Genomic DNA, 15,561 nt, shown 5'->3' on the forward strand with positions numbered 1-15,561 from the left:
TTTTAGGAACAACGGAAGAACAGCGCCCGTTAGCGGTCTATCGAGGGTAGGCAAAGGCTTGGTACAAACCTCAGGTCCAAACAGCATGAGGGACATAAACAAAATCAATCTGTGGTGTGCATATGGTTTTATCACAACAATACTACGCTGATGTCTAGATGTTGAACAGGTATCTGTGATGTTCGTCAGACATCTGAAGACCAGAGGTAGGATACAAAGGTGTTGGGAATCATCTATATACAAAAAGCAGAGCATATATAGAAGCAGAGCATAACCTATAGCAGAATGGAATGTTTTGCTCATTCATTTATTGAAAGTTTGGTGCCAACTTAGTTTTCTCTCATGCATTTTCCACCAAGTGATCAATACATTTTAGACCATGCAAGAAAGAAAAAAAGGTATGCTTTCGCTTTCTAGTTTCCATTGCCATTAGCCTACACTGATGATAGACAACATTTTATTTTCTTTAAAGAAAAATAGTAATTTATGCAATTATGGATGTTGTATACACAACTGGCAACAGCTAGCAATAATTAGAAAGTTACTTTTGGGGATACACTGTCAAAATTAAAGAACAAACCCCTCTCTTGAGTTTCTCTGTCCATGTCTTGAGCCCAGGGGATGTGCGTCTCTGAGTAGGAGTGCTGATCTAGTATCAGGTTCCCCTGTCCATGTCATTTTAATCATTGTGGTCTAAAATAGTCAAAATAAAAGCTTTTAGATTGTGGTCTAAAATAATTCGAATAAATCGCATTTGAATCAATCTAATATTTTATTTTGAAGTTTATAACGGAAGTGATCGAATGCGTCCTTACTGGTGCTACGTTCACACACATTTTATTTTTTCTAAATGATCAGCTTTCTCGAATGGTTTGCGTTCTCTTCTACAGAGTATAATTAGTAAGAGACTCAAGGTAAGATCTTGCAGGTTTAAACGATGAGTATTCACCCAACCGTGTGGTTAAATATTTAGTACTTATTCACATCTTTCTCTTTGTGTGTCAGGGAGATGATGGGTAGCGTTAGCTAGCTAACGTTAGCTTGCCGTAAATGATGCTGAGGCTAGCCAGGTAGCTAATATTCAACCAGCAAGATGTACGTACCATTGTTGTCTGCAAAGAAACTGCTGCAACAACGTCTCTGTCATCTCGCAACAAAAGAGAAACAAGAATGTTATCATCTGCCAGTAGTGTTAATGGGGACACAGGCAATTCTGAATAAAATGCCCAAATTAGGCTACAGCTGCTCTATCTCAGACAGCTGTCAAATCAGCACCCAACTGCACTCCTCATCTCAGACAGTGAGGAGTAATTACAATTGATCACTGAACAGGGCCTTCATGCTATTCTAGGTAATGGCATCGAAGCATGATTAGAGCCCTTTTGATGAGAATGTTAATACAATATCTCACTATTTGTAACATTGTACCTAAATTGACTTAATATGCTGTTGTTATTTTTTCCTTTTTCTTCTTTCCAGGTATTGGACTCATCATGGGCTCAAAAAGGAGAAGGGCTACGTCCCCCTCTAGTAGTGTCAGTGGGAGGGACTTTGAGGATGGACAGCCGTCATCCTCAGCATCTTCAGTAGGTTGGAAAAGGAGAAGAACCTCTAACATTCACACTGTTGATCCAGTAAATTCAGTTAAAAGCTTTTTTTGTGTAGAAAACATTGCTTTCCAATACAAATATAGTACTCAACTTTTGTGGTGATGCCTTTGGATAATGTCTTAACCCAAATTGAATTATTGAATTTTGACTCTAAATCCGCAGGTGTAACAGTATAACTGGAGTACGTCCCCTCGCCCCGACACGGGCGCGAACCAGGGACCTTCTGCACACATCAACAACGGTCACCCATGAAGCGTCGTTACCCATCGCTCCACAAAAGCCACGGCCCTTGCAGAGCAAGGGGCAACACTACTTCTAGGTTTCAGAGCAAGTGACGTAACTGATTGAAACGCTATTAGCGCGTACCCGCTAACTAGCTAGCCATTTCACATCCGTTACACTCACCCCCTTTCAACCTCCTCCTTTTCCGCAGCAACCAGTGATCCGGGTCAACAGCATCAATGTAACAGTATAACTTTAGTACGTCCCCTCGTCCCGACACGGGCGCGAACCAGGGACCTTCTGCACACATCAACAACGGTCACCCACGAAGCGTCGTTACCCATCGCTCCACAAAAGCCGCGGCCCTTGCAGAGCAAGGGGCAACACTACTTCTAGGTTTCAGAGCAAGTGACGTAACTGATTGAAACGCTATTAGCGTACCCGCTAACTAGCTAGCCATTTCACATCCGTTACACAGGCACAAGTCAAATCGATGTGTAGTTTTTGAATAAGTGTTCATAAACATTGTTGTTGCCTGTATTGTTTTGTGTTCATCTACTATGTTTTGCCTCCAGATTGCAGTATGCCATGAACTGTACAACACTATCAGAGATTATAACGATGACCAGGGAAGGATGTAATGTGAGCTGTTCATGAGAGCACCCAAGAGACAGTACAGAGGATGGTTAACATAGAATGGGTACCAAAGAAATCTCCATTACTAAGAACATAAGCCTCATTAAATTCACTTATCTATTGTGCTTTCCTTGAAGGAATCAACCGGATTACTGCCACATTGTGACACATCCCATTGACATGATGAAGATCCAGCTGAAGATGGAGGAGTACGATGATGTGGACCAGATAACGTCTGACTTTCAGCTCTTATTCAACAATGCAAAGGCATACTACAAGGTAATATATCCCTGCCTGTAATAACAAACACATTCACTTACTGGACTCTAGGGGAGAGAAGTAATGTTTACAAGGCAATGTTTTGTATGAAGGAGTTTTCCTAATAAAGGCCCTGTCTAAGGCTTGAAACCTGGAATTAACCAAATTAAAGGGAGTGTGTTGAATGTCTGTAGCCAGACTCCAGAGTGCAGAGCAGCCTATAAGCTGTGGGACCTCTACCTGCGCACCGAGAATGAGTTTGCCCAGCGGGGGGATTATGATGACGATGATAAGGACGGGGACGATGCACATGATAATCCCGGAGGGTCCGATTAGGTAACACCAGCACTTCCGATGTAGCATAAAAAGTATTTATTACATGTTGACTGCCCTGTCACACATGCATTACATGTAAACCGCCTCAAAACATAGCACAACATGGCTAATAAATGGAAGGTATCTGTTCACTGTTGAATTGTACTGTGTTTGTCTTTGAATGACAGAATGCACCCAGTTGCCTGAAGGAGGTCCTTGAGCAGCTGTTGGATGCGGTGGTGAAATTCTCAGAGCCCTCAGGGCATTTAGTCAGTGATCTGTTCCAGAAACTACCATCTAAAGTGGTAAGAGAACCATTCTCTCCAACCCTATGGTATGGCATTGGTTGAAGCACAATGTTAAATCTCCCTACCATTCTATCTAAGCCAATATCTATTATTCCTCTGAATTGGGCTGTTTGAGAAGATTTGAATCCTAAGAAACCTGCATACACATTGTTTGAAGTACAATAGACTAGTCACGATACCAACATTTTACTAACGATACGATACCAGGCCAAGTATCACGATACTGAGTAGCATTGCGAGAGAAAATGTAGAAAAATTCAGTGGCCTAGCATCCTGTTCGCCCCGTGCCACCGGCGCTTGTTCCCGCTTTCTAAATGTTATGCTCATGTACTTCACAAAAAACCTGTCACTGATATTCATACTTCTACTCAATAAAACACATTAAATTTAACTTCACACCGTTCACTGTATAATAGAATACTGAATAGATTGTCTACTTTGCTCATATTTGCAAAGGCCTTCCTGTGATTTGGCTGGAGCAATGGGGGAAGGAATATACATGCATAATGATCTGCATGTCATTGTGGCAGTCAGGGGGAAACTGCGTGAAACATTCTTTACTCTTCAGTTAACACACAGACACACACTCCGCCTCCCTTCTTCCCTCACACACGCTCTCTGTCTCCCTTTGTCTCATAAACACATGTAACCGATGTGAAATGGTTAGCGGTGGTACGCGCTAATAGCGTTTCAATCGGTGACGTCACTCGCTCTGAGACCTTGAAGTAGTTGTTCCCCTTGCTCTGCAAGGGCCGTGGCTTTTGTGGCGTGATGGGTAACGATGCTTCGTGGGTGTCAGTTGTTGATGTGTGCAGAGGGTCCCTGGTTCGAGCCCAGGTAGGGGCGAAGAGCGGGACGGAAGCTATACTGTTACACACACACACCCCTCTCTCTCCCACAAACACATACACACTGCTCCAAACTTTTAAAATGTTAGGCACCAAATGGAATGTAAGGAGCACCAGAAAGAGATTGATTTTTAATAGTTTAGGCTTACATTAGGCCTATATGAATACAACCTTTTAAAGCACATCTCATGAGTAGCAGACCCTTTTCCTTTCTTCCTGTGCCAATCAAATTAGCCAATACCTACTGTCAAGTTACCAGGTTGTTGGCAAGTTAGGTAACGTGACTGAACGACGTTGTTTGTTATCAAATTAGTTTAAAACGCCCCCTTTAACATGGTTTGTGAAATTATGTCAAATGTGTGTGAAATCGCGCAGGAAGAAAAAAAGGCAGCTTTGCTGATATAAGTCCTATTTCTTTAACCGTTGAGCTAAAGACAAGATGTTTTCTTTGCTGTAAAGCTGCAAGCATACCTGTTGCGAAGCTGTTTCTCCTCTCTGGCATTGATGCGTGACAGCGAACTTGCAAAGCCTACTCAGACTGCTCTGTGCTCTTATACCAAGGAGGAAATCAAACAATGTATCAATTTTGCTCTGCTCCAATGTATCAAATGTACAAAATGTAACCGAAGACTGCTCAGGTTCGGCATCCCTGCTCATCCCTTATGGAGGAATAGATGAGGAAGGAGAGAAGCAGGTGAGTGATGGCTGGAAGGGGATGAGATTGGCGGATTACAGCTGCCACACGTGATGTGTGCATGAAAGTGAAGTGGACATTATTGGACCAGCACCTACAAGAGATTAGTTGCTGTTGCTTACATTTTTTTACTGACTTCATAAACATTTTCATAAGAGGCGCCAGCTAGTTCTTGGATATCAGGTGGACCAAAACATTTGGTAGTAGCATATGAAATGGTACAACAGTATTCTCAAATTTGGGTAACATGACGTTTTGGTACTGCGATATCACCGTGGTACCGGTATACCGTATAACACTACAATAGACCAGCAAGCTACTGTAGTAGGTCAAAGCTATGTGTTGGAAAACCTTGGTTGAGCATGGGTGGAGTAGGCATTACGGAGCTCATGTGAATTTACTTAATTGTTCAGCTTTAGACCAATGCCTACTTCTCACTTAAAACAGTTTCTTGTTTTAATAATATAGCGGATTTTTTTGGGTGACCAACTTTTGATTTAGTTTTCTCTTTTCTTTCAGAGGAGGGTTACAGTTACAAAAACAAAGAAATCCATACAAAAATAACCCAAACCCATTCCCCATACACCTGCCCACATCCCCATTTGGAAACCATGTTTTCCACCCCGCCTCCCCAAAGAAAGTGTCCCTCCCACCCCTTCCCATCCCACCCAGCAACAGAGTTTGCTTTTCAGTCCCCATCCCACATCCCCCTCACCCTCCCCCACAACAACCAGAGACACCATATTCTGTTCCAGTTAAATGGTTGTTCAGATTCAATTAGATCTATGGACCATACTTTTTTAATGGCTAGCTCAGAATACAAGCTTTCCAAAAGTTGTTTATATATTATAGCGATCAGTCCTTTTTGGAGCCCAGATAATTTATTTATAAATCCCATCATTGGATGGCTCGGTAGTTGGGTTTCCCAAGAGACTCCATGTTGTAAATATAGAAAAAAATAAGTTGTCTGGTAACGTGAATGTATCTTTCAAATCTTGGAATGTTCTCGAACCATTACTGTCCGTGATATCGGTAAGGATACGAATTCCACATTTGGACCATTTGGGGGGGGGAGGGGATTCAAAAGTCTGCCCTCAAGATTACAAGGCATTATTATGAAATATTAGAGTATGGGCATGCCATTTTGATTCCCAGTTACATTGTTTTTCGATTTTGTGCCAAATAGAAATTGTGTAGAAACAGTTTTGATTGTTGATTTTTTTTTATTTTTATGTTTTCCCCCTCAGCAATACCCAGACTATTATGCCATAGTAAAGGACCCAATAGATCTGAAAATCATTGCCCAGAAGTGACTGAATGTACTGTAAGTGGTGTGCATACAATAAATCACTGGTCAATTTTCTTCTTAGATGAGCCTCTACAGAAGTGTCAGCGCCATGGCAAAAGACATAGATCTCCTGGCCAAGAATGCCAAAACATACAATGAGCCTGGGTCACAGGTTTTAAAGGTATGCTGTACTACAACTCAGAATTATGTCAGAATTCAGATGTCAGTTTTGTTTGCTTCTTCACTCTTTCTTATTTATTTAAGGATGCCAACACCATCAGAAATATTTTTTTTCACAGAGAAAGAGAGAAATTGAGCATGCTGAGCCCATCAAATCCAGCATTCACATCAAGTAAGCAATACCATAGAACAGAAAGTAGAATTCATGAGCAAACAACATGCAATATTTACAAGGATTTTCCATGAATTAAACGTGTGTGTGTGTGTCAGGAACATAAGGTCAACCCAGGGAGACCAGCTCTCAGCTATTACCATGGCTCTTCAGTATGGGATTGAGGACGATGGCATTCTGGCTGGTACGTCTCATTGGTCTGTTAGCTGTTGTGGCTCTGCATTATCAACCTGGTAAAAAATAAGGAACATATAAGAACAGAAGGGACATTGCAGTGCTAAGTATACTAATATATGAGGGTTTGTCAGAAGACTTCAGACTTCATCTGTCTGATTCAATTGTCTCTCATTGCCCAGGGTCTGTCCACTATGACGAGGGGGAGTCGGAGGCAGAGAGCATCCACCACAGCATGGACATGAGTACCCCCATCTTCCAGCTGTACGAGGCTATATGGGGCGGAAGGAACAGCCAGGGACAGCTTATCTCCGAGCCTTTCCTCCAGCTGCCCTCCAGGAAGGACTACCCAGACTACTACCAGCAGATCAGCCAGCCCATCTCCCTGCAACAGATTAGGTAGGCCAAACAGTGGAAGGACAGTATCTCTGCACAATAAATGGCAGATTTGAAAAGTTGTTCCACAAAAAAGGGTTATTTGAAACAAATTCATGCAAGTGTGATTTATGTCATCTGGGCTCCAAGATGGTCCATTTAATTGTAACGGCGGTCCTCCTTCTCTTCGGTCGAAAAGGAGGAGTATTGATCGAACCAAGGCGCAGTGGAGTTTGAACACATATTTTTTAACGAAAAAACACGAACTTGAATAAACTAACAAAACAACAAACGGTGTAGACAGACCTAGACGACGAACTTACATGAAACAAGAAGAACGCACGAATAGAGAAAACAGGCTACACAAAACAACGATGAACAAAACAAACCGAAAACAGTCCCGTGTGGTGCAACGACATACACAAACACGGAAGACAATCACCCACAAACAAACAGTGAGAACACCCTACCTAAATATGACTCTCAATTAGAGGAAAACGCAAAACACCTGCCTCTAATTAAGAGCCATACCAGGCAACCCAAAACCAACATAGAAACAGAAAACAGACTGCCCACCCAAAACTCACGCCCTGACCATATACACATACAAAAACAACAGAAAACAGGTCAGGAACGTTACAGAAACCCCCCCTCAAGGTGCGAACGCCGGGCGCACCAGCACAAAGTCCAGGGGAGGGTCTGGGTGGGCAGTTGACCACGGTGGTGGCTCAGGCTCTGGACGCTGTCCCCACACCACCATAGTCACTCCCCGCTTCTGTCTACCCCTCCCAATGACCACCCTCCAACTAAAACCCCCTAAATGAACGGCCAGCACCGGGACAAGGGGCAGCACCGGGACAAGGGGCAGCACCGGGACAAGGGGCAGCACCGGGACAAGGGGCAGCACCGGGACAAGGGGCAGCACCGGGACAAGGGGCAGCACCGGGACAAGGGGCAGGTCCCGGCTGAGATACTCTGGCAGGTCCTGGCTAAGGGACTCTGGCAGGTCCTGGCTGGACAGCTCTCGACGCTCATGGCTGGCTGACGGCTCTCGACGCTCATGGCTGGCTGACGGCTCTCGACGCTCATGGCTGGCTGACGGCTCTCGACGCTCATGGCTGGCTGACGGCTCTCGACGCTCATGGCTGGCTGACGGCTCTCGACGCTCATGGCTGGCTGACGGCTCTCGACGCTCATGGCTGGCTGACGGCTCTCGACGCTCATGGCTGGCTGACGGCTCTCGACGCTCATGGCTGGCTGACGGCTCTCGACGCTCATGGCTGGCTGACGGCTCTCGACGCTCATGGCTGGCTGACGGCTCTCGACGCTCATGGCTGGCTGACGGCTCTCGACGCTCATGGCAGGCTGACGGCTCTCGACGCTCATGGCTCTCTGACGGCTCTCGACGCTCATGGCTCTCTGACGGCTCTCGACGCTCATGGCTCTCTGACGGCTCTCGACGCTCATGGCTCTCTGACGGCTCTCGACGCTCATGGCTCTCTGACGGCTCTCGACGCTCATGGCTCTCTGACGGCTCTGGCGGATCCTGTCTGGTTGGCGGCTCTGGCGGATCCTGTCTGGCTGGCGGCTCTGGCGGATCCTGTCTGGCGGGCGGCTCTGGCGGATCCTGTCTGGCGGGCGGCTCTGGCGCATCCTGTCTGGCGGGCGGCTCTGGCGGATCCTGTCTGGCGGGCGGCTCTGGCGGCTCCTGTCTGGCGGGCGGCTCTGGCGGCTCCTGTCTGGCGGACGGCTCTGTAGGCTCATGGCAGACGGGCGGCTTTGCAGGCTCATGGCAGACGGGCGGCTTTGCAGGCTCATTGCAGACGGATGGCTCAGACGGCGCTGGGGAGACGGATGGCTCAGATGGCGCTGGGGAGACGGATGGCTCAGATGGCGCTGGTGAGACGGATGGCTCTGGCCGGATAAGGCGCACTGTAGACCTGGTGCGTGGTGCCGGAACTGGAGGCACCGGGCTAAGGATACGCACCTTCCTACTAGTGCGGGGAGCAGGGACAGGGCACACTGTACTCTCAAAGCCCACTCTATACCTGGTGCGAGGTACCGGCACTGGTGACACCGGGCTGAGGACAAGCACATCAGGATTAGTAGGGGGAGAAGATACAGTGTGTACAGGGCTCTGGAGACGCACAGGAGGCTTAGTGTGTGGTGCCGGAACTGGAGGCACCGAACTGGATACACGCACTACAGAGAGAGTGCGTGGAGGAGGAACTGGGCTCAGGAGACGCACTGGTAGCCTAGTGCGTAGTGTAGGCACTGTAGGTACTAGGCTGGGGCGGGGAGGTGGCGCCGGAAATACCGGACCGTGGAGGCGTACTGGCACTCTTGAGCATTGAGCCTGCCCAACCTTACCTGGTTGAATGCTCCCGGTCGCCCGACCAGTGCGGGGAGGTGGAATAACCCGCACCGGCCTATGTAGGCGAACCGGGGAAACCATGCGTAAGGCAGGTGCCATGTATGCCGGCCCGAGGAGACGCACTGGAGACCAGACGCGTTGAGCCGGCCTCATGACACCTGGCTCAATACCCAATCTAGCCCTGCCAGTGCGGGGAGGTGGAATAACCCGCACTGGGCTATGCACTCGTACAGGAGACACCGTGCGCTCTACTGCGTAACACGGCGCCTGCCCGTACTCCCGCTCTCCACGGTAAGCCTGGGAAGTGGGCGCAGGTCTCCTACCTGCCCTTGGCCCACTACCTCTTAGCCCCCTCCCAAGAAATTTTTGGGTGTTACTCACGGGCTTTTTGGGCTTCCGTGCCAGACGCGTTCCCTCATAACTCCGGTTCCTCTCTCCGGTAGCCTCTGCTCTCCTCAGTGCCTCCAGCTGTTCCCATGGGAGGCGATCCCTACCAGCCAGGATCTCCTCCCATGTGTAGCAACCTTTCCCGTCCAATATATCGTCCCAAGTCCATTCCTCCTTCTTTTCCAGTCCCTTACTCCGTTTACTCCGCTGCTTGGCTCTGGATTGGTGGGTGATTCTGTAACGGCGGTCCTCCTCTTCGGTCGAAAAGGAGGAGTATTGATCGAACCAAGGCGCAGTGGAGTTTGAACACATATTTTTTAACGAAAAAACACGAACTTGAATAAACTAACAAAACAACAAACGGTGTAGACAGACCTAGACGACGAACTTACATGAAACAAGAAGAACGCACGAATAGAGAAAACAGGCTACACAAAACAACGATGAACAAAACAAACCGAAAACAGTCCCGTGTGGTGCAACGACAAACACAAACACGGAAGACAATCACCCACAAACAAACAGTGAGAACACCCTACCTAAATATGACTCTCAATTAGAGGAAAACGCAAAACACCTGCCTCTAATTAAGAGCCATACCAGGCAACCCAAAACCAACATAGAAACAGAAAACATAGACTGCCCACCCAAAACTCACGCCCTGACCATATACACATACAAAAACAACAGAAAACAGGTCAGGAACGTTACATTAATAGTCTATGTCAAGTTTTATTCAGGCCTAATCATTTTCCTAAATCAGCTGCTGTATGTTTTGTTGTGGCGTAACATGGCGTGAGCTGTACAGTGTATTTCTATCCCATCCCTTCCCAAATACGAGAACCCTTAATTCCCCACACACAGGAACAAAATGAAGAACAACGAGTATGAGAGTGTTGAGCAGCTAGACGCAGACATCACTCTGATGTTTGAGAATGCCAAGCCCTACAATGTGCCTCACTCCTCCATCTATAAGCGCATGCTGAAACTAAACCACATTCAGCAGGTCAGTGGGTGCATGAGCTGCCAATGCTGAAACTCAAGTTCAAACCCAAGCTCTGCTGTAGTTGTCTATCCATATCTGTATGACTGTAAAGTATCCTATGCTAATTATTGTGTGTAACATTACTGAAGTATTTAATTTACAATGAGATGATACTGCTGCTTAGGTAATCTGGTCTCTGTGGTGTTAAACATTGATTAGGTCTGCCTCACTGTCCTCTGTACCAGTAGTGTCTTGGGCAGTCTTCACTATGTTCTGTACTCAGTTGCAATCAATTGTTTTGTGGATAGTTGTGTATTCTACTTATAAATAGACTGAAGATGAAATATTGGAGCTGCCGAACCATGATGGCTTGTAGGTTTGGGAGGGCACTACTTTTGTGCAAGTGGAGAAATGTTGAAGAGAGATAATGAGATGGGGAGAGTAAGAGGTGCCAGTTTGTATTCATGAACGTGTGGGAGGAAGAGAAGCTAGTTGATATTGATGTGTATGTGTCTTTTCCTAGCTGAAGAGAAAGGAGCTATTGAGGAGGGTGAACGACAGCATGCACGGGGACAGCATGCTCTCTTCTACAATGGCTGATACTGGCAGCACTAAGAGAAACAGGTATGCAATTCTCATTTCACCTACTCCGCACACTACAGAATCAGCCGGCACACAATCCACACAAATACCAGGATACTTCTGCAAAAAAGTTCCTGTACTTTTGGTTTATAAGATGCTTGTTTTGTGCATGATGAAATTATGAATGGCCAACATATTATGGCATTGTTTTTTATTGATCCTTGAAGATAATGTTTCCTTTTAACTAACCCACACCCCTGTGACCTCTAGCCATAAGAAGAACACAAAGAAGAACCAGATGAAGGTCCTGTACGCCACAGTGACAGAGGCCCGGGAGATGAGCACTGGCCGGAAGCTCTGTGAGCTCTTCAGGGTCTAGCTTTCCATAAAAGGACTACCCGGACTACTACAAGATCATCCTAGAGCCCATGGACCTGAAGACCATCGATCACAACATCCGCTCTGAGAAGTACATGACGGAGGGCGCTCTGTTGGAAGACATGAAGCTCATGTTCCGCAATGCACGCCACTACAACGAGGAGGGCTCACAGGTGATGGGCCAATCAGAGATGAGACTCAGGGCAGTGTGAAGCGTGCATACTAGATTATTTGGCAGTAATTTAGCAGCAATGTACTAATGTCTTTTAATCATGATTTATAAGATAGACACTACATTTCCATAATGTCAGCAGAATGTAGTGCAGCAATTACACTATATATGCAAAAGTATGTGCACACCCCTTCAAATTAGTGGATTCGGCTATTTCAGCCACACCAGTTGCTGACAGGTGTATAAAATTGAGCACACAGCCATGCTATCTCCATAGAAAAACATTGTCAGTAGAATGGCCTTACTGAAGAGCTCAGTAACTTTCAATGTGGCACCATCATAGGATGCCACCATTCCAACAAGTCAGTTTGTCACATTTCTGCCCTTCTAGAGCTGCCCCGGTCAACTGTAAGTGCTGTTATTGTGAAGTGGAAACATCTAGGAGCAACATCGGCTCAGCCGCGAAGTGGTAGGCCACACAAGCTCACAGAATGGGACTGCAGCCTAAGATCACCATGCGCAATGCCAAGCGTTGGCAGGACTGGTGTAAAGCTCGCCGCCATTGAACTCTGGAGCAGTGGAAACGCATTCTCTGGCGTGATGAATCACGCCTCACCATCTGGCAGATGGATGCCAGGAGAACGCTCACTGCCTGAATGCATTGTGTCACCTGTAATGTTTGGAGGAGGAGGAATAATGTTTTTTCATGGTTCTGGCTAGGCCCCTTAGTTGCAGGGAAGGGAAATCTTAACACGACAGCATACAATGACATTCTAGACGATTCTGTGTTTCCAACTTTATGGGAACAGTTTGGGGAAGGCTCTTTCCTGTATCAGCATGACTGTGCCATCGTGTACAAAGTGAGGTCCATACAGAAATGGTTTGTCGAGATCTGTGTGTAAGAACTTGACTGGCCTGCACAGAGCCCTGACCTCAACCCCATCCAACACCTTTGGGATGACTTGGAATGCCGACTGTGAGCCAGACCTAATCGTCCAACATCAGTGCCCAACCTCACTAATGCTCTTGTGGCTGAATGGAAGCAAGTCCCCGCAGCAATGTTCCAACATTTAGTGGATAGCCTTCCCAGAAGAGTGGGGGCTGTTATAGCAGCAAAGGGGAAACCAACTCCATATTAATGCCCATGATTTTGGAATGAGGTGTCCAATTACTTATGGTCATGTAGTGTACTATTCGGCGCACTAGCTCTGATCCACAGTGTTATGTTAACCACTTGCTTTTGCAGCTAGCTAGTACACACTAGCTAGGATAGCTAGGTAGTACACACTAGCTAACTAGTATCTATTTTATAATTCTTAATGTAATTTCACCACCTGTGCTGTTGCTTGCGGTTACCCACAATCCTCTCTGGCACCATTCAACATCCTGTCTTAGCTCGTATGTCTCACTGCGTCTGTGGCTTAAGGTTTCTGTTGCAGCCAGACCCTATTGGACAGCTGTGTCCTGGTGCACTCTGACTGTTTATGTTAATACCTTCACTGCAGGTGTCAACACACGGGTGCTCCTGGAGCCTACGGAATCCAGGTAATCTACACTTCTATACAATTTTATATTAAAAAAGCACAGACTGTAAATGCTTGTTATTCGATTACTCACATCTGTATTTGAGAATGAGTAAAGAGGCCCTTGATGTTGTTGGTTTTTTTTTAAATGATTGATCCCGGACAGCAGGCCCCACCACCCTACCCAAGACAGGGCCAGCCTGCCTTCCAGCAACCCTCAACACCCTTATTTGTAGACCCTCCACCCAAGCTTAGGCGCCTGCTCCACTCAGAGGCATACCTGAAGTACATTGAGGGACTTTAATGCAGAGTCCTCCACCATCAGCAAGTGGGACCATGGTCATCTGAATCAGTGTTAGTTTGGCAGCTGGGGTGAAAGAGGAGCGATTACGATAGAGGAAACCAAGTCTAGATTTAACTTTAGCCTGCAGCTTTGATATGTGCTGAGAGAAGGACAGTGCACCGTCTAGCCATACTCCCAAGTACTTATATGCGGTGACTACCTCAAGCTCTAAACCCTCAGAGGTAGTAACCTGTGGGAGGAGGGGCATTCTTCTTACCTAACAACATGACCTTTGTTTTGGAGGTGTTCAGAACAAGGTTAAGGGTAGAGAAAGCACATACTCCTACCCATGCTAGATTATGGAGACGTAATTTATAGCTCGTCAAGTAAGGGTGCTCTCGAGCGGCTATATGTTCTTTACCATTCGGCAATCAGATTTGCCACCAATGCTCCTTATAGGACACATAACTGCACTCTATACTCCTCTGTAAACTGGTCATCTCTGTATACCCGTCGCAAGGCCCACTGCTTGATGCTTATTTATAAAAACCCTCTTAGGCCTCACTCCCCCCTCTCTGAGATATCTACTGCAGCCCTCATTCTCCACATACAACACCCATTGTGCCAGTCACATTCTGTTAAAGGTCCCCAAAGTGCACACACATCCCTGGGTCGCTCCTCTTTTCAGTTCGCTGCATCTAGCGACTGGAACGAGCTGCAACGAACACTCAAACTCAATCATGGACACTCTTACCGACAGTTGTGGCTGCTTTGTATGATATATTGTTGTCTGTACCTTCTTGACCTTTGTGGTGTTGACTTTGCCCAATAATGTTTCTACCATGTTGTCATGTTGTGTTGCTACCATGCTGTGTTGTCATGTGATGCTGCCTTATGTTGTTGTCATAGGTCTCTCTTTATGTAGTGGTGTCTCTCTTGTTGTGATTTGTGTTTTGTCCTATATTGTATTTATTTTTAAAATCCCAGGCCCCCGTCCCCGCTGGAGGCCTTTTGCCTTTTTGGTAGGCCGTCATTGTAAATAAGTATTTGTTCTTAACTGACTTGCCTAGTTAAATAAATGTACTATTTCCAAATAACCTTGTATGTGGGCATGTTTCAGCAGCTCGAAAGAAAGATGTGCGACTGACCAAGGAGCAGGAGAGCCGGCTGCAGTCCCATTGGCTGAAGAGCAAGGGCGCCCATTCCACAATGGCAGATGCACTGTGCCGTCTGCAAGACCTGATGCTGCGTGACACACTGAACATCCGCCAGACGTACAACCTGTAGGATATCTGAGCCACTGCTCCCTACACTGTCAGACAGGAAAGGGGTTTTAGGCTCATTAGAAAATGTGTAAATGTTGTTATGTTAATGTAGGCATTTGTTTGTAGAATGGTTAAATTAGCTTGCTTACTCTGTTCAAGCTGTTTTGTGTTAGAACAATTAAAATGCAAACAGTAAATTATTGTATTAATGTTTCCCTGTGATGGATAAACGTTTTCATAAAAAATACAGAGAAGGGACTTGTTCTTGAATGCTAATTTAGTATCTGTGTGCTGCAATATGGAACATTCAAGTGGGCAGTGGGAACCCACTGAGTCTGGCGACTCGGCACCAGACAAGAGAAGGGGAACCAACATACATTGTTTTTTCTTTAAGTTGTTCTATTAGGCTGGTTTAACCAATTCTGATATTTTTTCTCTAATTGGTCTTTGAACCAATCAGATCAACGCGGAAAAGATCTGATGTGACTGGCCAAAATACCAATTAGTGAGAGAAGATCCGAATTCAGCTGCC

At 46.2% G+C, this 15,561-nt stretch overlaps 1 protein-coding gene across 1 annotated transcript; it reads left to right on the forward strand.

Moving 5' to 3' along the window:
- The first annotated feature begins 675 nt into the window (after positions 1-675).
- On the forward strand, positions 676-15,287 carry LOC129815458 (protein polybromo-1-like). Its single transcript, XM_055869326.1, is given in 13 exon segments — positions 676-914; positions 1,480-2,747; positions 2,921-3,062; positions 3,230-6,360; positions 6,479-6,531; positions 6,630-6,715; positions 6,888-7,104; positions 10,706-10,847; positions 11,350-11,450; positions 11,679-11,784; positions 11,786-11,959; positions 13,464-13,503; positions 14,885-15,287. Coding segments are annotated over 10 exon segments (1,185 nt in total). The 5' UTR covers positions 676-914; positions 1,480-2,747; positions 2,921-3,062; positions 3,230-6,261; the 3' UTR covers positions 15,052-15,287.
- The last annotated feature ends 274 nt before the right edge of the window (positions 15,288-15,561 follow it).

The sequence above is a fragment of the Salvelinus fontinalis genome, chromosome 18, assembly GCF_029448725.1.
Source record: "Salvelinus fontinalis isolate EN_2023a chromosome 18, ASM2944872v1, whole genome shotgun sequence".
Classification (NCBI taxonomy): Eukaryota; Metazoa; Chordata; class Actinopteri; order Salmoniformes; family Salmonidae; genus Salvelinus; species Salvelinus fontinalis.